General features: G+C 35.5%; 2 protein-coding genes across 2 annotated transcripts in view; one reads left to right on the top strand and one right to left on the bottom strand.

Moving 5' to 3' along the window:
• The window catches only part of LOC135683121 (protein CASP), a 22,298-nt gene extending 11,996 nt beyond the window's left edge, over window positions 1–10,302 (bottom strand). The window contains exons 1-14 of the mRNA XM_065198293.2: window positions 10,136–10,302; window positions 8,051–8,161; window positions 7,764–7,811; window positions 7,236–7,314; window positions 6,743–6,801; window positions 5,975–6,053; window positions 5,291–5,358; window positions 4,478–4,533; window positions 3,813–3,889; window positions 3,214–3,280; window positions 2,402–2,450; window positions 1,692–1,763; window positions 674–700; window positions 260–325 (exon numbers count right to left, since the gene is read on the bottom strand). Coding sequence (XP_065054365.2) covers window positions 260–325; window positions 674–700; window positions 1,692–1,763; window positions 2,402–2,450; window positions 3,214–3,280; window positions 3,813–3,889; window positions 4,478–4,533; window positions 5,291–5,358; window positions 5,975–6,053; window positions 6,743–6,801; window positions 7,236–7,314; window positions 7,764–7,811; window positions 8,051–8,161; window positions 10,136–10,195 — 918 coding nt within the window. The 5' untranslated portion in view covers window positions 10,196–10,302. The remainder of the gene's footprint in view (window positions 1–259; window positions 326–673; window positions 701–1,691; window positions 1,764–2,401; window positions 2,451–3,213; window positions 3,281–3,812; window positions 3,890–4,477; window positions 4,534–5,290; window positions 5,359–5,974; window positions 6,054–6,742; window positions 6,802–7,235; window positions 7,315–7,763; window positions 7,812–8,050; window positions 8,162–10,135) is intronic.
• Window positions 10,243–22,095, top strand: LOC135683124 (RPA-interacting protein A). Its single transcript, XM_065198296.2, has 8 exons — window positions 10,243–10,450; window positions 10,890–11,081; window positions 11,985–12,063; window positions 12,811–12,922; window positions 13,905–13,968; window positions 19,253–19,314; window positions 19,730–19,811; window positions 20,864–22,095. The coding sequence occupies exons 1-8, from the start codon at window positions 10,289–10,291 to the stop codon at window positions 20,891–20,893; spliced, it is 783 nt and encodes a 260-aa protein (XP_065054368.2). The 5' UTR covers window positions 10,243–10,288; the 3' UTR covers window positions 20,894–22,095.

Here is a 22,095-nt window from a genome sequence, read left to right as displayed (position 1 = left end):
TCTCTATCGAGACAATGACTTATAATAACAATTATATCACAAGTACAGCACAATCTAGACGTGAAATTAATTACGCTCTCAACTATGGAGCGATGTAGTGTCTTTAAGCGTGCATAACAAATTAATCGGCTACACTGGGCTATTTCAAAAACTATGGAGCCGATAAAAAATATTCAAATGCCATATATTTAGATTGATACCAAAAATCTGAAGTTATCATAACTGATTACAAGAACACAAATAACTTGCAGATAATTACCTCTCGGTCCTTAGCAGCTATTTGCACTTCTAATGACGCAGTTGTGACAGAATGAAGACTCTGGTCCTATTTCAACAGAGGCAATCATCAATGAAATAACTATCAGAACATTTGCCGGATGATCACATTGAGCGTGACACTTGATGTATATGCTTTGAGGGTAGTAAGTTGCATCTATAACTTCAAGTGTAATGCAATCACCTAAAGCCCTAAGCTGCGGTATCTGGTTGCCCTCTATGTTCCTCGTATCATTACTGAGGATGCCAGCAGGGGAAGGAGGAGTCTTTTAAGAATCATTTGTTTATAGGTTGGTAGGTTAATATGAATAGAGGTAGTTCAAAGGCTAAGTAGTGAAAGTCTTTCAATATGCACTTAATATCAAAGGAAATGTTTTTGATTGCAGAATAAACATACCAATCGCTCCTGTTCCGTTTGATCGGTCTGCGCAAAAGAGAATAAATTGTTACTGACAAGCATGGATATCAAAGCTCTCTTAGATGATTTATCACCAACACAAGGTATCGTTGACTACTTTAACAAGCTGCCAATAAAGTATGTACTAATAACTATGCAACCTATAAAGGAACTGGATGAATTTGTATTTGTATTTGTTGCTACCGAGAAGCTTATGCTTATCGAGCAGTGTCCTGGTCCTTCCTCTCGATGTGACCACACCTCGTGATTCCTAGAGAGCTGGCGACTCTCCCCACTCTGGGTGAAAGTTTGGTCATGCCAGGGACTCGAACCACGGACCCTTGGGTCTGTAGTCAGCGCCTCTAACAACTGAGCCATCCTCTAACAACTGAGCCAACTGGATGAGTGGTTAACTTTCACATAACTATAGCATTTAATGTGACAAAAAAGCATTGATTGTTGATCAAACGTCTTAAATCTAGAAGACTAATATTTAGAAACAATACTAGACCATTTACTTGCTATATTCAGTCAAAATTGAATGACAAGTCGATTAAAAACACAGGGAGAAATATTCATTTTCATTAACGAAGAACGAAATATCTTTCTCACCTGACTAGGGATCTTAATTTTTTAATTTTCTGAAAAACATCGTGTTTTATTGTAATAGATACATATTTCTTTTATTATTAGGTATTTTGAATCACGTCAACGGTCGGAGGATTTTGATTGGTCAGAGCGCAGCCAATAAGATGCGCCTTTCATTGATTACTATCACTTAGCTATCAGCCGTTCATTTAACGTTCATTTTACGCCAACTTTAAACAAATTATTTATTATTATTATATTATTATTATTATTACTCGTTTTCGATCTAATTTGGCTGTAAAGCTTGAAAGTGTTTTGTTCATTATGTCATGTGTTGAAATCCGAAGAATGCTAGGTGAAGACAGCATTTGCAATATACGAAAAGGTTCTAGAGATCGAATACTACAAGAAATGAAAGAATAGGCCTCACCTTTCGGGCTTCAAGGGCCTGAGTGAGTTGGTCTTTGAGTGATTCTGCATACTTCTCAGCAGAAAGGCAACGCTGGAACAATGGTAAGAAAAAAGGAAATAACAAAGGATAAAACTGATAGTGGATTGTTATCTAGTAACTGCTACATACACCAATGAAACTATACCCCCTAAGTCGCCAATCACGGGCAAATCCCTTATAAACTTTGTATCTTTATGTCGTCATAAAATGAATATCGCGAGCAACAACATAATGAAAACTTCCAAGTCGATTCGAGTTGCACGGGAAATTTTTTTATCATTATCAAAATTACCTGTATATTAATATTCTGCGAATAAATCTCAATTGAATTGAATTCTACTGAACTGGATTGCCAATATATTGTGTTTTATCTTTAATAAATTTTAGGAAAATGAGAATCTAAGGTTAAAAAATAACAAATGAGTACAACATTTAGTTACTTAGGTCATTTGCATTTTACACATTATCGGTTCTGAAGCTATAACTTGAGCCAACACGAGAATGCAGTTTATTTGAAATACAGAGGTATAAAGTTGAAAACCAACACTTTTAACTAAAATACTCTTAACAAGGAAAAACGTTAAAAACAACCATTTTTGATCTCTTGAAAAAGTTACACAAAAGTTTTATTTAGTCATTAAGAAAAGACATCGCACTTTTCAAATGTTCACTGCCCAAATTTTTCTTACCTGGTTAGCGCGATCTAAATCAACACCAATCATTTCCAGCTCTGAAAACCTACGGAGAAAACAAATTCACGACATAAAATTGAAGTATATTATATGTCGACATAAAATAAATATAAAATCTCATTTATATCAGTTGAAAAACGTAAAATAAAAAGCAGAAGTTTCTATATAACCATGTCATTTTATATCGCCAGACAACTTTGCATACAATATAAGATATCATCTTTTCCCGTAGTAAGGAAAAATGAACAGAGCTACTCTTACAATTTCTAACAAGTTTATTGTATTAATGAAATCTAATGGACCACAAATTCTTTTTCATATTAATGGAAAGGGTTGTGCATAGAAAAATATCTTTTATATACATTTTTCATGCCGTTTCCAAGTATCTTAGAATGAAACAAATTTTACTGGATAGGAAAATGATAATAGTTCAAAATAACAAGAACTAAACTACAGAGTTGCTGTGACGAACTATATTATTTTTATCTTATCTCATAAGGGTTGACAGTAAACAACAGTCGATAAGCACTTAAAATGATTTCACGTTCAGACACGTATGTAGCGAATACAAATGATGTAATCAATCACAGGTATTGATTGGGAAACAATGGGTCAAATGACAGAAATTCAACATAGAAAATATCTGAATGCAAAAGGCAGTTACTTGTGAAAATTGCTGGTAAGCTAAAAGACAATAGCTCAAACTTGTCATGAAGAAGGTGAATGTATAGCTTCACAAACGGCTTCGCCTACAATCCCAATGGTTTGGGCTTAAACCAAAAGTTGTATAACACTCAATCCATACTAACCTTGCGGCTGATTCTTCCTCCGCCTTACTTTTTACATCAAATAGATCGGAATGAGCTTCTTCCAGTTCTAGAATCAAAAGAAAATCAAACCAAGGATAAACAAGACAAAAATAAGAAGTTTGACAGGAACTGTCTCTGAAAAATTTTGAGAGTCAACTTTTGCAAATCAGTCAGATGATAATTAAAAGATTTATAAAACCAATTAATTTTGATTATTATTAAAACAGTTTTTTATCTAAAAAGGAACCACTGATGTGTACATAATATAGATCTATAGTGATTTAAAGTCAATGCTATTTAAAAATGATTAAATTAGTTTTGATTTTTTCGCAGTACAAAATTTATAAAGAGCTTTGAAAAATAAACATTTCAAAACATACTTAAATTCAACAACTGGACGTAAATATATTTCTTAACCTAGAATTTGGATTATAGTTGTATCATTTTATACTCTGTGTGAAATGGTTGCTTTTCTGAACACAATTTATAAAATGAATTCTTTAAGGTTGAGATTTTTGTTCTTTATGGTAAGATTTAATTCTTTAAAATTTAAAAAATAAATCAAATGGCAATAAGAAAACTGACAGCAGCCGACATACCGATTTGAAGATTTTTTATTTTACTCTCAGCCTCTCCTAGTTGTGACGCCAAATTTAGCTGCACTTCTTGAAGTTGTCTAGATAAACATATTTATTTAAAATTTTCATATGATTCAAACAATTGTAAATATCACTAAGGTAGTTGCATAAACTACCTCAGTGATATTAAAGCCTATCTTTGGTGATGGCTGTTGCATAAACATTATATGCTTGATTTTTTTTATAAGTAGGCGAGATGCCCCGTTGGTCTATAAAAAAGTAAATTGATAATACTAAATCGAAAACTCTAAGGAATCCAAAGACTATGGTGGCAATAGGCTACTTTTGTCAATAAAAATTCTTTAAATCTTTGTTAGAAATCTGAAAACTTCAAAGTATGTTCATCAAAAACAAATTCATAAGACCAAATGTAAAAAACATAAATCTAAAAATTTACTTAATGAATGGAACATGAGAGATATAGGTCAACAAAGCAATGCAGCATTATAAAGTAAAACGCTTCTGTATAATAATCAATGTTTTTCACTTCACACTATGTTACATTTGCTCTAAAACATACAACAAACTATTAACAAACTGACACACATTACAACTAAATATGACACACATAATATCACACTTTAACAATAAAATATCAATATAATGTAATATCATAGTCATCATACTTTTCCTTTTGAATAAAATCCTTCTGCAAGGAAGCTTCCCGGTCTTTCAGTTTTGCCTAAATAAAAGAAAGTTGACTAAAGCTAGCTTCAATTTAACAGCTACAAAATGAGATATATAGTACTATGTAATAAGAAACCTTGCTAGTGAGGTAAGTGGGACCTGTTGGTTTAAAGGCAATGAGTCATGATAAAAAGAGGGAATGACCAAGTATGCTGAGTCATTATTTTTGTGCTGCAATACTATTGGTAGGCCTGACACTCATCACATGAAGTTGCCTTGTTCTGATTTACTAAACAGCAAGTTGTCAACAACACATACATGCCAATATAGCATGAAACTACAGTAATCATGTCAAAAGCAAATAACCCCCTTTAGAAAAGGCCCACTTACCATGAATTGATGCCTTTAAAAGTGTGGATATTTTTTTCCTCCAAAAGAGGTTATGAGCAGAGAAAGTCAGTCATTTTCTATCTGGTGATCACTGACTTTGAAAACTGACATAAGACCCTCACATGTTTATAGACTTGTAATGGAAGGCTAACAGGAAATATGGGGCTAAGTCCATGAAAAGTAGGATGGACCCCTAGTGGAAGGGACATTGAAGGAAAAATACTCTGATTCAATGATGCAGAGGATTGAAAGATTTTTCATTACAAGCAGGAGCAAAGGGATTCATCAATGTGTTTGTTTGAAGGTCCAAGATGTATATATGGATGAATGAATGAATTTGAGTTGACAAAAGACACCTTCAGAAAATAAAAGGAAAGTGTTTATTGACAAATTTCATGAAGAAATCTGGACCTCTCATTTACCTGAAGTTTTTCATCTGTTTTATCTTCAAATTCTTTTATCTTCTCTTTCAAATCTTTAATTGTCACCTCTACCAAAACCAGAAAACATGTGATCAATAGATTGACTTATTTAATTCTTACATAACATGCCAATTTAAATTCACTTTGTTGCTTAAAAACAAAGAGACAAAATCTTAATCAAGCTGGACTTCTAATGTGCTTTTGAAAAGATGCATGATGTCTTTTTGCAGCCCGCCTTGACAGCTTAATGATTGGACCTGGGTCAGCATTAGGTCCTCCTTCAGACTAGCAGTAATAATGATATTTAACAACCCGTGTTGTTAATAAAGTAACAGTCTCGAAGGACGAATACTGAAGAGTGAAGTCGATAGTAAGAGACATACGCTGTGTTATTATCTTATTTCAAACCAACTGAAATTTCCTAATTAAACACAGCAGTATATACAAACAGTGAAGCGTAGCATGAAAAACACAGCGGGAACAAAACAATGTGAACAAAGGCTTAATATGTTATCCCTACAGAGCCCTGGTATGGGACCAAATCAGTCTACTGCAAACTGTTTCAGAGATCAATAATATTCATCATTTTCTAGAAACACATTAATTTTCTAAAATAAATGTGGTTGAATTACACTTTGCTACTGATGATACAGGCAATAACACTTGGAAAACTATAATACATACCTTGGTTTTTTACCTCTGCAAATTCTGTGTGATATTCATCAAGGGTTTCTCTTAGTTTTTGATTCTCCATTTCTAAATCCTTGTATGAAAAACTTCACAATTACAATTTGATTAAGATTGTATTCTTAGAAGATAAACAGATAAGGCAAAACAAACAATCACAACGTTTATATTTTGTAAATAAATAAATACCAAAAATAAGTTTAATATATCATTGAAAAAGACTGGGACATATTACTTTCTTGAGCATTTATTCAGGGGCATCGAGGCTAGTGACTCTCAAGGGAAACATTGGGTTTAATCTCTTGGCGCATTGTTGATTGCATTGTTGATGGCTCCTTTTCACTAACTTGGGCTTGGAAAAGGTAAACTCATATTTGATAGAACCAATTGGCAAGAAAGCAATAATCTTACACAAAGTGTACATTTCGGATAGGCAAATTTCAAATAAATTTTGCTTTCTAGCTTGACTGCGAGTTTGACTGTTGTTCAAAATTTTTTTCTGCCCTTCTTTCTTGACTATCTCTTTCTCATGCTGATTGGTTTCTTTGAACGTTCGTAGTTTTCTACGAACATCCAATATTTTCAGCTAGACATATACCAAATTTCCAAAAAAATTTCAAATGATCAAAGCTAGGGGACATATTTCCCCCTGCTCTGAGCCACAACACCCCTGGGGATGATTATGAAATTACCAAATATATAAAGCGATGATTGGACAATCTGGAGACATATGTTCAAACCTTTTTGATAAATTGCAATATTTACCTTTACTTTGCTAAGCTGTTGCTGAACATTTTGCGCTTGATCCAATGCTGGTACAGGGTCTAGCGAAATAGGGGTTTCAGAGCATATTACAAATGGAGGCAAGTAGGGCTGAAAAGTAGCAGGTTTCTTAACGTGCTAAAAGCCATTTGGGTAATGGTTTACTACATGGCCAATGTTGGAAAAGTACCACACCAAATCCTATCACACCACAGCCTACTTAGGCTGAACTCAAAGCAAGATTGGTAAATAAGTAGCATAATATTGACATATAACAAATAAATACTTTTTATGCAGATGAAAAGAATTTCAGCACAAAAAACACTAGTGCATTTTGATAAATTTTACAAAATAGAAAACCTGATGCATCACAGTAAGAAATCAGTTAATGCATACAAAAATTGGATCGTCACAATCGGGAAAGGTTGGGTCCTAGAAGATATAAATGGTTAATGTTGACCAATGACATGTTAAAATTTGTTAAGTCATATCTCACCTGGTACTTCTAAGAGCTTTTTGTACAAGGAAAGGAAGCTGTTTTCTGAAGCTTTGCTTCGTTTACTAAGCTGATCCACCTGGAAGTGGAGTTTAACATTCATTACAAATGAAACTTCACCATGGTCAATCTTGTAAGACAGACTATATAATAATAATAAATAAGACAAATGTTTATACAGGATATACACTTCAACGAGTTAAAACTGCTGTTATTAATGTGTGTCCTGTGTCCTATGCCTTAATGCTAATTCCCTAAATATTTACAGTTAAAACTCATACAATAAAAGTAAGAATATAGATGTAAAAAGAACAGATTGCCATAGATTGCTCTCCTAAATTGCTCTAAAAAGCAATTTTTCCTTTGTTCCTATTCACATTCATCCACAAACAGCTCATCTGAGAATTGCTAGGAGAGCTGTTTACTGATCCCCTTCCAAAATTTTTATGGCCAGGCCTGCATAAACCTGGCTCATTAAAAGTTTATTAAAGAAAGAATACAACAATTGGTAAACAATTTACAACATACCTCACTCTGCAAGGCTTTGATAAGTGGAGAAACTTTCTTCCGTATTTCCTACAATTTAAGTTTCCAAAGATGATGCACTATTACCCTTTTATAACTAGTAGGGAGTGGGTTTAAATGGAGCTGATATTTTGTTAATGTTTTAAAGAAGGACTTTCTTTAAAACATTAAAATGAAGCATTGGAATCTTTAAAAGTCATTCTGGAGAAATAATTACAAGCAACCATCAACAGTTGCAGCTATTGTTTACATAAAATATATAATTCCTAAAAAGACAAATAATAACTCACATCTTCAGTATTTTTCTTAAAATCCCTTGTAAGCTCAATCAGTTTCTTTCTTGATTTATCTGCTGCATCTTGTCTGTTTCCAATGTCTATTGCTTCAAGGTCAAGTATTTTCTGGTGCAAAAAATACAATAACACATTTTACCACTCTTGCAAATTGTATATTTTTGGGTAAAACATGCCTCTAAAACTTGGCTGAGAATATAAGTACCTGTCAAGGGTCCTAACATGCACTCAACAAAAGAAGCAATCAAAACAATGATTAATAACTAGGCATAGTAGTGGATCTACAGCCTGTCTGGAAAGCAATACAGACTCCCCATATCCCCTTGAAACATACCCAGAGTGTACAAAGCTTTCTTTATTTTTAAAGGACAAACTTTTAAAAAGCTCAAAAATGCGGTACTTTAAACAGTGTCTCGACAAATCTACACCAATCACTTGTCAAGCTTTTGAACTTAACACACTAGATAGAAATGACAGATAGAAAGTAAAAATCCTTTTTAAATTTTTTCAATCAAAATTTAAATCTCAAATCATTGATTCCATTAAAGGAATCACAAAAAAATAGAGGGAGGGGTGTTTACCCAATCTAGACGCCCAGTGGGGACGGGACATTTCAAGTCTCAGTTTGCATTGACCTTATTGTCAAGTGTTTGGACAGTCAAAAAGGAACAGTATCTTCCAGGTCTACTTCTCATAAAAAGAAACTTTGAAGGTGGGCTGCAGTTGGCTAGTATAGGGGAACAACCTGTCAAAGAAAAAAAGATTTATACAGGTCTTCTGCAAACCAATGGCAAGATCACATCTGAAACCAGAAGGCTAAGAGCAAGTTGACTTGACGTGTGATTTGATCTGTCCATCTGTGCAAAAAAGCATGCAGAAAAAGGTGGCAGCAGATACCAGTGTGGTTTTGTGAAATGCCGGTAAAATTTCACCTCTATAGAGCTGGCTAAAATGCAGCTTGAGATACCTGACCACAAAAGGTTGGCACTGAAGAGTGAAGAGCGTCACAGAGTGAAACAGCAACAAATGAGGAAGATGAAGTAGCTGTTGTCTCCGCTTTTGGATATTGCCACCTTTTTGAAGCAGCCATTCACAGAAACTGACTACTTAAACAAAGACTGAAACACAAGTTTTGCTGCTTATATCTAATGCTTTCTTTGGATATAGGATCATACAAAAAACATACTAGAAAATCAAAAATTGCTCAGTCAGTTTCTGGTTGAAACAAAGAACATCATTTTACATTCTATTTACATATACATGTTTGAATAGCTTTCAGTATGATATCAGTGGATGCCCAAGGAGGGGGAAGGGGAGGGGGCTCTGAATATGGACAATGCCATACAAAAGGGGGGAGGGGGTCAAGAAATTCATCTTTTTGCTAGATGTCCCTAATACTTATAGACTTTTGGAAAATATTCCTGCTAGTCTTCATCAATACTTACACTAGTCTTTTCATGAAATATATGGTAATGTTTTTCTTAACCATTTTTTGAGTAAATGATAAAATTTTCATTTGTTTTGGAGAGAGAAGTCGGGGTCTCCCTCAATAAGTTAATCTATTCAGAGAGTTCTCACCTACCTAATCCAATAGCTCTAAAAACAATCCTATCGAATTCTTTCATTGTATGCTTGATTTTTTTCTGGACTATGGTTATTTATTAGACAAATATTGATTGGCTGATAAATAAATGAAGCTTGCAGCGCCAAACTTTTTCTAGAAACCTTGGCAGAAAATTGCATGAGAGCGACAGCTCCGGCCCAACATCGCTCGAAATTCTTACAAAAGAGGATGATATATTTTGGCAACAAACGTGGCTCAGCGAATTGTGTATAAACTTCTGCTTCATTGGCAATAACAATATTTGGAATTCAGAATTATGGTTTGCTTTTATTATAATGTTTGAGTTGAAACATAATCTCGAGTTATGGAATAAAATTATTGCTGTGTACCTTGTAATAATTTTAAAAAATTAACTCTACGTAATAATTTTAAAAAAATATCATAAAGATCGGGAATGCACCGTGTTAAAAAGTAAGAGGAAAATTCAATGAAATATGAATTATTATAAATGTTCATACCTGATGCTCTGGAAGATTGAAATCGCGCCAACATTTTAGAGCTGATTTGATAGCGGCCATTTTGCCACTTCAACATCAACAAACAGGTAATCTCGATTTGATTATTATGTGATTGCGAGGTTACGCGCAGATTTTGCTGCAGCGGGAAAAATTATGTATTTCTTTTCTGATCATCATTGTAATAAAATGGAGGTAGAAATAAATTTCAACCAAGAAGAGGGCTCACCACAGCCTTCAAGTTCTTCGGGAGGATCAAGTACACACAGAGAATCTTGCAAAAGAACTCCGAGGTCATGGAAGGAGAAGTTCAGAAAGGCAAGGAAATGTTGCCTAGGCTAGATGTTTGGCGAAAACATTGTTTATATGTCACCTCACCTTGAAGTTTTACGTTGCCTTCCCTTCCGTTGTGATATGAAATTCACAAGAAAACCAGGAAAAATGATTAAAACAAGCCCATTTTATTTATGCTAGACTGTTTTTTTTTACTGTATTTGTTGTAACTGAAATATGTTTGCTCAATTGCTTGTTTCCTTGCACACTTTACCAAAGTGCACATTTGAAATTTTGCTCTTGCACTCCGGAGATCTCGTTGAAAACTGCCGTAATCTGCAGTCAGATAAAAGACACTCAGATAAAAACCACGATCTCTCTATAAGTATGTTTATATCATGAAGTGCTACAAAATGATGTCATGCTTTAGTTGGAAATGAAACTTTGCACGTTGCACCTTGCATACATGCTATTTTATTCCCAGGCATGCATTCATAGATTGAGGCAAAACAGGCATACACTGGTTGAAAAGCTTAGAAAATGTAACATCGAGGTAAACCAATCTCCAGACATAACAAGTAAAAAGTTTATTGAAGATCTAATGCAAGATGAATGGATGGATATCAAGGCAAATCAAGACAGTCCAGATATACAGTGTGCTTGTTGTTCACAAAAGGCAAGTAAAAATATAACAAATCAACCACAAGTACTGTTTGAAAATACTTTTACTTCAGATTAAGAAAAAGAACCAGAAGCGTAGCCAGGGTGGTAAGATTGGGGGAGCACAGGTCTGTTGAACATGGGTAATGCACCTTTTAAAATGCCAGAAAATGCCCTTTTTCAATGAGAGTTTTTGCCATTAGGGGGAGGGGAATCTGCCCCTTCTTGCCTCCCCCTTGCTACACTACTGACTAGAATGTTTTTATCCATAGAATTTTTGTAATGACATTATTAGGGATTATGAGGAATTCGACTGTGATCAGGGAAACATTTTTTGAGGGGAGGGTGTTCTAAGCCTCTGTCTGCCAAACCACTTTGGGGTCCCTTGTCAAACATCTATGTGGCACCTATTTTAAGGCTGATTTCCACAGGGTGAATTTTTCAGCGGATGTGTAGCAAAATCGCAGATAAAGGTATAAAATCATGTGCAGTTTTGATTTTTAATTTGGCAGCGAATTCACAAGAAAATAGAAAAGGGTTCTACTTTTTCGCAGCGAAATATTTGCAGCATCTAATAACCACCACGAAAGCATGATAAATTTGCTTGATTTGTGAGAAAACAATCTAGGAACATTTGCCATGCATGCAGTTCTGAAAATTGGCATCTTAAAGTTCAGTATTGGGAAAATCAATATATAATTTTTCTGTGAATTCACAGTCTCATGGAAATCAAAAGACAATTTCCAAACAAATTTGTACCGAATTTGATGCGAAATTGGCCTCGTGGAAATTAGCCTTTAGATTGTTTGTTTTCTATATGTAAACCTGTTTATCAAACTGTTATATACTTTCAAATCTTCTTTACTACCCGATATTTTGTGTGGATGGCTCTTACAACATAGAATCTCTGTTTTAATAGTATCCAGAAGACCCTGAAGATAGTATTGATCGGATATTTGAAGTTATGAATGAAATAAGAGAAGAATTGATGAAAGAAGGTCAGTTGTTCTTTATACTTTTTTCTATGATTATGCTGAGCCGAAGTATCCGAATAAAAACCTGTTTATGTCTGATCCTTGTAGTATCAGATATCTTGAAATTTGCTTCCATAACACTAGATCAAACAGGCTTTTGAAATACTTCAAGACTGTCCAACAAGCATTAAAGTAGCTTGTGTGCATCCCACTGAAGTTTTCTTTTGAGGAAAGGGGCAACCAAGCCAAACCATCTTAGAGTTGCATGTGCTTATGTGGCCACCCTTCCAAAACCCCTCTAGAATTACTTATCACTTATGACATCGCTTTTTGATAAAGAAACCCCTTGGTCTATAGTACATTGTCTGTTTTTTGAGTAGAAGTGATCACAGGTCTGCACTTTCACAAAGACATAATTAAGTAAATTGATGATTAATTATTCTTTGTTTCAGATTTGGCACACAAATGTCTTATCTCCAGATAAACTGTCTTAAAATAGGATTACCCGGCTTCTTTCCTATATCAGAACATTATCAGAACATCTATGCCAAAGAAGAAAGGGAATTTACTATTTACCAGTATAAGCAGATGCCATATAGGCAGAGCTGTACATGTTATAAGAAATAAGGCCATAGTTTATCTCTTGCTTGAGAGAATTTTCAGCCCAATTTTGTCCTTTAAGGCTACAGATCCCAAGAGTAGCTAGTCCTAGATAATTTTAATGAATGCAGTTTGTTTTTTTGTATTTATTGTCTTTTTTACCTTCTACAGAAAGACTGATTTTACAAGAATTTAATGAGCTAGAAAATTTTGATGAAAAATATCTTTGTGCTGCTATTGAATGCTTGGATAGAGACTATGTTATCTGTCCAGTTTGCAAACGGTTGGTATTTTAAATTTAATTTAATTTTTGAATGGACTAGTTTTAGTGAGTTTTGAATGTAATTTCAGTTAGAAGAAGACTAAAAAACGTTTTGATTCTTTTGTTATTAATGTTTTTTCTTCATTAATGACATTTTGTTTTTCCGATTACAGTTTAATGTCATTGTATGGTAGCCATTGCTAGTTATTGAGAAACTTTCAAAATAATTTCAGAAACAGCCTTTTGTAGATAAATGCACATAGAAATGTAGAATATAGAAAATGAATTAAAAACAAGCTGTCCAGCACTTTGCCTAAGGTTTCAATGTTTATAAATGAGGATTTTAAAAACTGTGTTATTATGGAACCTTAAAATGAGTTTGTTAGGTGAAAATCATTTTTTTAAAGTAGCATGCTGGCAGCATATGTCCATAATAATTGTGATCATTTTGTTGGTAAAGATCATATAATTTAGGGAATAAATTTTACGGAAGCAATGAAATTCAATTTTTTATAGATATATTTTTCTTGAACAAAGAGGTTATGAGCTATAAACTTGGAAATCACAGGTTTTGAGCTATAATTTTTGTGGCTATCCTTTTTTGCAAAACGTATTTAAGTCAGTGCAATGTCTTAAGAAGCAGTCTTTCAGACCTGCCTGTCTTATGCTCATTCTTTGTTGGCCACACTCCTACTTGCTTCTTGAAGTGGATATTATGAAGAGTATTTTAAAAGGCAAAACAGGTCAAAGACATAAATGGGACATTAATGATTTTAGTCTATTTTTGTATGTAACTCTATGTTTTTGTTGCCAAAGGAATAGGCTGAGTACCTTACTTGCATTGAGCTATTTTCATAACATTTGATAGCCACATTTTTAGTCCACCTTCCACACTATATGTAAATCCGTTATCCATAGCCACATTATTGAGTCTTCCCTTTACTCTAATGTTGAAGGTACATCTACTTTAACTAATTAATACTTATTTTCATCTAATCTACAGGCATCAGTTGTTGCAGAGTAGACAGGTTTTCTTCTGTTCCTGTGGTGTTCGCATAGACACAGGGGTGAGGCATGTTTATTTATGCATACCGTAAGGCCTATACAAATTATAATAATAATGGAAACTTTTCATTTTCAATTCAATTAAAACTACAATTACAAATTTCACTATTACAAAGGTAATTTGCAATTGGCTAGCCTGGGTTTACAAAGAAAAAGACTATTACAAGCACAAACAAAAGAAATTAACATAAAAAAAGAAAAAGTGTGTTCGTCATTGTTTGTTTTAGAAGTCGTCAGTAGCAGAGATCGTTAGAATTGAAGAAGTTCAGGATTATTCCAAGATTTATTTCTGCGGCAGAAAATGTAATAGGTAGTACGGATAGTTAAGTTGGATAGTTTGGAGATCATGAAGCGGAGATGATTCTCGCTGATATCTAGAGCGTTGCACATGTCGATGAAAGGGGAGCAAGAGAGACCAAAGATACCTAGGGAACTGATAGAAAGATTAACAAACATGATAGAAGAATAGGCTGAGCTTAGGCTGTGAATGAGATTCGAGTATTTCTCTCTTTTGCGGTTAGCATTAACATCCAAGTTAGTTTCGTATCCTACTGTAAGCTCGAGTATGAATAGTCGATGGTCAGAAGTGACTAGAAGTAGATCTGGACGGAAAGAGTCTCCTGTTATGATAGAGGGTGAGAGATAACCTGAAAGGTCTGCGTAAAGAGAGCAATTAGGTATAGCTTTTAAAGATTGTGCTAGGAAGTTCAATGCAGAGTTATGGCGCCATGTGTAACGGCCTTCTTCGAGGTATGTTTTGCAGCCTGCAACAATGTGAAGCAACGTTTCTGGCATATGACAAAAAGAGCAATCGGACGACTGAGTAATGTTCCATTCAGATAGGTTTTTTCGCGTGGCAAGAGAGTTGCTAAGATATTTGATAGTAAAACTGTAAATGTTCTTGGGCATGTTGCTTTGAACCGTGGTCCATATTTTAGAGGCTATAGGAAGAGAGTGGTCAAAGATGAAGGAAAGAACGGTACCTTGAGATACAAGATGGTTTTGAAGGCGCTCTTTATGTTCTGATAATAATAATAATAATAATGGAAACATTTCATTTTCAATTCAACTTAAACTACAATTACAAATCTCACTATTACAAGGTAATTTGCAATTGGCTAGCCTGGTTTTACAAGAAAAAACTATAACAATCGTAAGGTAAAAGGAAAAACTGAGAAAAATAAAACAACCAAAATTAAAACGGATGTAATTCCGGATTTGTCCATGGTTTATTTTTGCAACAAAATATGTAGTACGTAGTACGAATGGCAATGTTGGAAAGTTTAGAGATGAGATACCGTTTTTGTTGTTGATCGATGGAGAGAGAGTCACACATTTTGAAGAAAGAGATGCAGGAATTGCCAAAGATGCCAAGAGAGCTCATAGAAAGATTCACAAAAGAGACACATTTGAACTTTCGCTGTAAGTCAGATAGGAGAGGAGCATACTTGCTGTGTTTTCTTGTTGCATTTGTGTCAAGATTGGATTCAAAACCAACAGTAAGCTCTAAGATGTATAGGTAATTGTTGTTAGTCTTCAAGAGAAGATCTGGGCGAAGGTTTTCTCCAGTTATGATTGATGGTGAAAGATAGCCAGGTATATCAGCGTAGATGGTAGATTCATTAACAGCTTTAAGAGACGTAGCTAGAAAGTTTAAGATAGAGTTATGACGCCAGGTGTATCGGCCTTGTTCCAAGTATGTTTTGCAGCCAGCAACAACGTGAAGGAGGGTTTCTGGCAGAAAACAGAAAGAACAATCAGAAGTCTGGCTCAAGTTCCACTTTTTCAAGTTTTTCTGTGTAGCAAGGGTATTGTTCAGGTACCTTATGGTGAAATTGAAAATATTCTGAGGCATGCTACTTTGCACCTTGGACCAGAGTTTGTTTATTTGTGGAAGATCCTGGTTAAAAAGATGTGACAATAAAGATCCTTGGGAAGTTAGAATGTTTTGCAGACGATCTTTATGTTCTTGCTGGACAGCCTTTAATGCTTCTTTCGTGTTCCTATATATATCATATTGTATATTTGTGCTACTGCTGGTATTTTTCCATAAAGAGCGAATGTTATCGTTTGGTGAAGATTTCAATGCGTTGCGTAAAATAGTTTGACACTGTAGGAATTTGGCGGATGGTAAAGTTAGGCTGAGTCCAAACTGGTTTTTAGAAAGAATAATGCTACTCAAGGTAGCACTTATTGGGAGGTCGAGCCACTGGCGGATGTATTTGGATACAAGGTTGTCAAGATTCTCGACAACCCACGTCTTTGAAAGATCTGCTACAGTAAGGTTCCAAGAGATTTTAGAAAGAACAAAGTTGTGATAAAGAAGCAACTTATTTTTTGCATGTAGAGGCTGGGAATCAATTTGTTTGAGCATGTTGGACAGTGATGATAACAGATCAGATTTATGTTCTTGGTTCGTCATTTCAAAGTCAAAATGACGACCGAGGTACTTAAAAGAATTTCCATTCGAGACAGGTGGGATAGATTCGTTGTTTATGAAAAGCTTAGGTTGATACTGAAGAGAACGTGTGGAAAATTTCTTTATTCCAAAAGTGATGCATTTATCGACACGTATGATCATGTTAGCCCATTGGCACCAGCGAGTGAAACAATTCAGTAGAAGTTGGTTTTCTTTCTCATTGCTGGTGATAACGGCAGCATCGTCTGCGAATTGAAACCAATGGACTGGTTGAAACATACGGTCGTTCTGATCATGTGGGGAGAAACCTAACTGTTTGTATTTTTCAGCTTTTATGTACTGTATGAATGTGTTGAAGCATAGATTAAATAGTAGAGGACTGAGGCAGTCGCCTTGAAGAACACCGCGACGGACTGGAATAGCAGGAGTATTATAGTGGCTTGTGATGATAGAGGTTTTAAAATCGGTGTAAAGGCTAGAGATAAGAAGTTGTATGTTGTCAGGGATATGATGGTAAGATAGTACAGTGGGTATCAAATTATGATGTACTTCTCCAAATGCATTTTTAAGATCGAGAAGAGTGACAACTAGTGAACGTTGCTTGATACGAGCTTTGTTTATGACCTGAGCCATCATGGCAGTATGCTCTAAGGTCCCTGAAATATTCGAGGTGAAGCCTTTTTGTATTTCGTGCTCAATGAGACCATTAACTTTAAGAAAATTAAATAGACTGTCACGCAGGCATGATGTGAAGATTTTCAAAGGCACTGGCTCAAGAGTGATTGGCCTGAAGTTTGCTGGATCGTCATTGCTACCCTTTTTGTGAATTAGGATAGTGCATGCCTTTTTCCACTCTAAAGGAACTTTTCCAGAGAGCCAGATATTATGAATGATATTTGTTATCAAAGAGCGTAAATATGGACATCGTTTAAAAACAATGATGGAAATTTTGTCACGGGGACATGGAGTGGCTGAAGATTTCATACGCCGAATTACTGATGTGATCTTTTCATAAGAAGGAGGCTCCAAAGGAAAAGGGTGATCAGGCTCCCTAAGAGATGGAATCCATGAAGGAATAGAAAAGTTTTTGCATGGCAACAGAGAAGAAAACATTTTAAAGAAATACTGAGAGCATTGATCTTTGGAAAAGGATGGCAGCAGAGTCGAGCTTGTTTGGAGAACGCGTTTGACGTATCCCCAAAAACTCTTTGAAATGAAGTTATCGTGATTTGAGATGTTTTTAACTACGGTAGAAGCAGATGAGTTAAGTCGTTGTCGTAAGAGCCGTGAAACGTATTTAATTTCAATGACAGGTGCGCCGTTTCTTTTCAATAACTGTAGTTCTTTTTTCAATTTTTTGGTAGCATGGTCTTGATATTTTGCAGCAAGTTCTTCATTTACTTCTTCGACAAATCCGCAAGTATCTCTGAAATAATTATAAATTGCTTGATTCATTGACTGTATGGATTGATCAATTGAGGACAGGTCCATGGGGTTGATTGTAAAAAAGTATTTGAAGTATTCGTTAGCGACAGTCCATTCTTCGTTTGACCTTGGAAGACAAACGCCAGGTTTCAGTTCAAAATATTCATTCAAAGAGATATCGGCCAATACAATCTCATTGTCTAGGGTTTCCTCTGATACCTGTTCGAAAGTGTCGTCACTTTGGAAACCGCTAATGACTCGACATCTCCTTTGATGCATTTTCAATCCTTTCATCCCCTTGCATTCTTTACCACAGGAGCATTTGACAATTCTTTCGTTGATGACAGACGCGCTTTCATTTTCTATTTCAATAAATGGAATGTTAATTGATCCCGACGGGCCACTGTCATTGTTGTCCAACCGTCGCTTGCACCTCCAAGTATGGCGGCCTAAGGCCTGAAATTCTTTACCGCAGAACGAACAAATTGCGAAAAACAGCAATATCCAAAGCACGAACGAACGAAACATATTCAAAAAAAAGATACTTTGTTGACACAATAAAAAATAAGTAGTATTTGAATCCGTTGATGTAAGTATCCAGGCAGTTAAATAGCTATAAAACGAGAGCCGTGCACGATGGCATCTGTGCGCCAAAGCTCAACGACGATAATAATAATAATGATAATAACAATAATAATAATAATTCAAGGTCAGACCTATACAAAATGCACCACGCCTATCCTTAAACCCCCTCCCCACCCCAACCCCCTCCTCTTCCATAGAGAAATTCATTTAAAATGGACAATGTAAACGTTTGCATAGGAGATGCTAGGGCCTGTTTACATGAACTGTGGGCTGGTTAATTCGAGTGGGATCCGTGCTTTCTATATCTACATCCCTTATTTACGTTTACATGGAGAGTGGGCCAGCCCGCTCAGATGAGATCCGCGTGAAGGACAGGAGGGATTCGCATCAGGTGGGATGGAAATTATCCATGGAAACACAATCAGGTGGGCTAGCCCACTCACTGACAGTTCAGGCTCTTCTGCTAAAACCGTAGTAAAAATGACAGAAACCTAGAGAATTCAAACGTTTCCTCAATGGAAATGACACTAACATGTCGATCGCATACTTTTGATGGATGGAACATAAAATCAGAAATCTGTCTAACTAAGGTACGAATCCGAGCATAATGTATAATTTAACGGTCAGAAAAGGAATCCATTTGTTATTTGCCATTGTTGAGAAAAACTGATATTCAATACTGTGGCGCGAAGAACTAAGAAAACCTCATTTACAATTTTCAAATAAGAGGCCATCCCACCTAAGTGGGATATATCGCCTCCTCAGGTAAACACTTGCGAATACGATTTCACCTGCGGAAACTAGCCCACTTCATGTAGACAAGCCCTTAGCATTAGAATTATTTTTCTCTTCTTTAGTATGATGCAATTACGCTGAGCTATGTTCGAAATCAAATCGAGGCAACAACCCAAGAACATGGGTAAGTGACTCTTTTGACATCATCCTTCTCCATCTTTGTTGTGCCATAATCTAAAGAGAGCAAAGTTAACATTCTCCTTCTCTACTCTATATTTCAAATTCTTTTTAATTAGCAGAATCTCTCCTTCCCTAACATTGCTTCAGGATGTCAAAGAGTTTTGGCGTCGCTTCCTTGAAGAGCCCTCTTAATCCACCAAATTCCTATTCTGCTACTGTAGTCGAATTTTTTGGAAACTTTGCGCCTTAGCCCACCCCCCCCCCCCGCAACAACTTTAACTTCTACTGTGTCCTTGGGCATAACTGAATTCATGTTTCTTTATGGCACTTTAAAGACTGGAGCCATAGGATATTGAGAACCTTGTTTTTTATAAATCTATGGGAGCTTCTATTATTGCGTTATTTTATGATTGCTTTAGGTCAAGATGCAACAGCGAAGCAGTATTTTCTGTGCTAAAGATTGAAGAACTGGATTTGCACAACCTAGTACTACAATGCCAGGTGCAATTTTTGTCCCTTTTGTGCCCAACATTCATTTCATGTGAATCTCTATTCCGCAGCAATGCCAGTAAGCTTGAAATTTCTTCATTTTGTCCCCAGCCTAATTCTTCCAAACAATACAAAGGATTAACTCTGTTTATGGTCCCTGGAACAAGGGGAGGGGGAGGGGTCAAGAAAGGCCTACATGTTTTTTTGTGTTACATACAAATATCTAGGCTTTAAGCGAAGCTAATCAAAAACGAGTATCAGATGCTAATAAAGATAATGCCAAAGTTTTTTCAAGTACATGCAATACAGGTTCAGCTGCAAAATGGGTACACTGTGTGGAAGTTTGCTATACCAGCAAGTGGAGCACAACTTTCATAAGGATGCCATTAACGATTTTGGCTGAAGGGAGCTAATCTTTAACGCGAGCTCAATGATCAGGTTGCTAATTGGAAGGTTTGATTTGTAAATAGAGAAATACAGGCAGTACGTACTGCAAAGATTTGAAATAGCCTAAGCCATAGGGGTAGTTAGTATTTTGACATTGTGGGTGGGGGGGGAGGGCCTAAAATTTTGTTTACCAACATATAGAAATGACTATATCGAAAATAACGTGCAGAGGTAATGCACACAAATGTAAAAAACCAACACAGTCATAGAAGAGAGGGTTAAGAGGCAACATGTGCACACTTTGAAAACGCAGTACGATCTGCAAACGTTTTGATTTGGGAACTCTCTAGAATTTTGGGAGCCCAGGCCCCCTTTTTCACCCTCTTCCCCCTCTTGCTACCCTCTGGCCTAAGAACAATGAAGATTGTTGTTCAGGCCAATAACATTGTTTTGTTCGACTGACAAGCTTGAGACGAATCTTGAAAAAACAAGCTTCAGAATTATCACAAGAGACGAATCTAAGACCTTTTCTTGTAAGTGATTATTCACAGTAATAGCCAGGGTTTTTGACCTTGATCCCTGTTTCTAACGTGCCTACTGTGCCGTAGCTTGCACTTATAAAATACCTACTAAATTTTGCATTTCTTTTGCATAATCATTGAAATTTTATCTTTTAGTTGTGTGGTTTCATGTCTATTGTTGTCTAAAGATCTGTTCGTTCTGCAATGCATTTATTCAAGTGACGTTAAATCTTCAGTACAAATGAAACTTTTTGTGGCATGGGAATGCAGCGTGTACCACGTTTGCGTGGCCGTAGCTCGAAGTACTTTGTCATCATGTTTACAGTGCAAAAACGTTGCCAAAGTATAATAACATTGTTCTATTGTACATGTATGCTTGTTTTATGAAAATTGATCTGTACATTAAATAATAAAAATTGTTAATTAAATAGATGCTGTTGTGGTTTCGTGAACACAGGGGTTTCGTGAGAGTTTCCAGTTAAATGTATATTATTTTGTCCTCTGGGTACCAGAGCCACATAAATTCAAGAGGAAACAGGACATAGGATTGGAGAAGCGTAGCCGCTCCTCCGCTTCTCTGTTTGGCATTCTGTTTACATGCTCGAAATTTTGTGGCTCTGGTACCCAGGGTAATTATTTTGTAGAAAAAGAAAATCTTTAGAACGCAATACGCTTCTAGGTTTTGAGCTACATTGCCCACCAAAGTATTGATACCATACGCCAAATATTTGTTTGTATTGGTTCCCATGTCTATTAAATACTTTTTAGGCAGAAATTGTATTTATGCCCTTCAATTTCTGGGAGAATATTTCGTTCGAAATAGTTTATTGATATAGCTGTTTAAAAAGAGCTTTTTGATAACCCACTGTTTATGAAAAATTCCTGTCTCAAATTTTAATGACATTTTATTGTACGCTTTCGTGTTAAAACTTGTCAAAACTAATAGAAAATGTAAATTTCAAATTTCAGTGTCTTTCTTCTTTGCTTTTTTCTTTGATATAGTTTGTTTTATTGTATATTTAAATAATTATGTTAATATTAAAATTAAGCAGATGTACACTGAATGTATTCTTGCTTGAAGCAATCTTGGTGGGAATTGTTGCCCTTGTCAATACACCACCTGCAGGCCAGCGTTTTGCTTGTTTGGAGGAAATGAAAATACCCCTGTCTTCTCGACGAAACTGAAATGTTTTGATAGTTACTCGTTAAGAGGGTCCATACGATCTATCCTCTATTTCCCCTTCATATTCTTAATATTTTTGTTAATCCTTCCTCCTTGACTAAATTTTTATTACACTGGCAAACCAAGCTTATAAAAGACCATCCTAAACTCTTTTCATAAAATTTTTTAGTGAAAATGTTAAAATTTGTCACAGCTTTTTCCTGTT

The sequence above is a fragment of the Rhopilema esculentum genome, chromosome 7 (genome assembly GCF_057945365.1).
Source record: "Rhopilema esculentum isolate cy_ngs chromosome 7, ASM5794536v1, whole genome shotgun sequence".
Lineage (NCBI taxonomy): Eukaryota > Metazoa > Cnidaria > Scyphozoa > Rhizostomeae > Rhizostomatidae > Rhopilema > Rhopilema esculentum.
The sequence above is the reverse complement of the archived record's forward strand: the minus strand, read 5'-3'. Positions and strand labels throughout refer to the sequence as shown.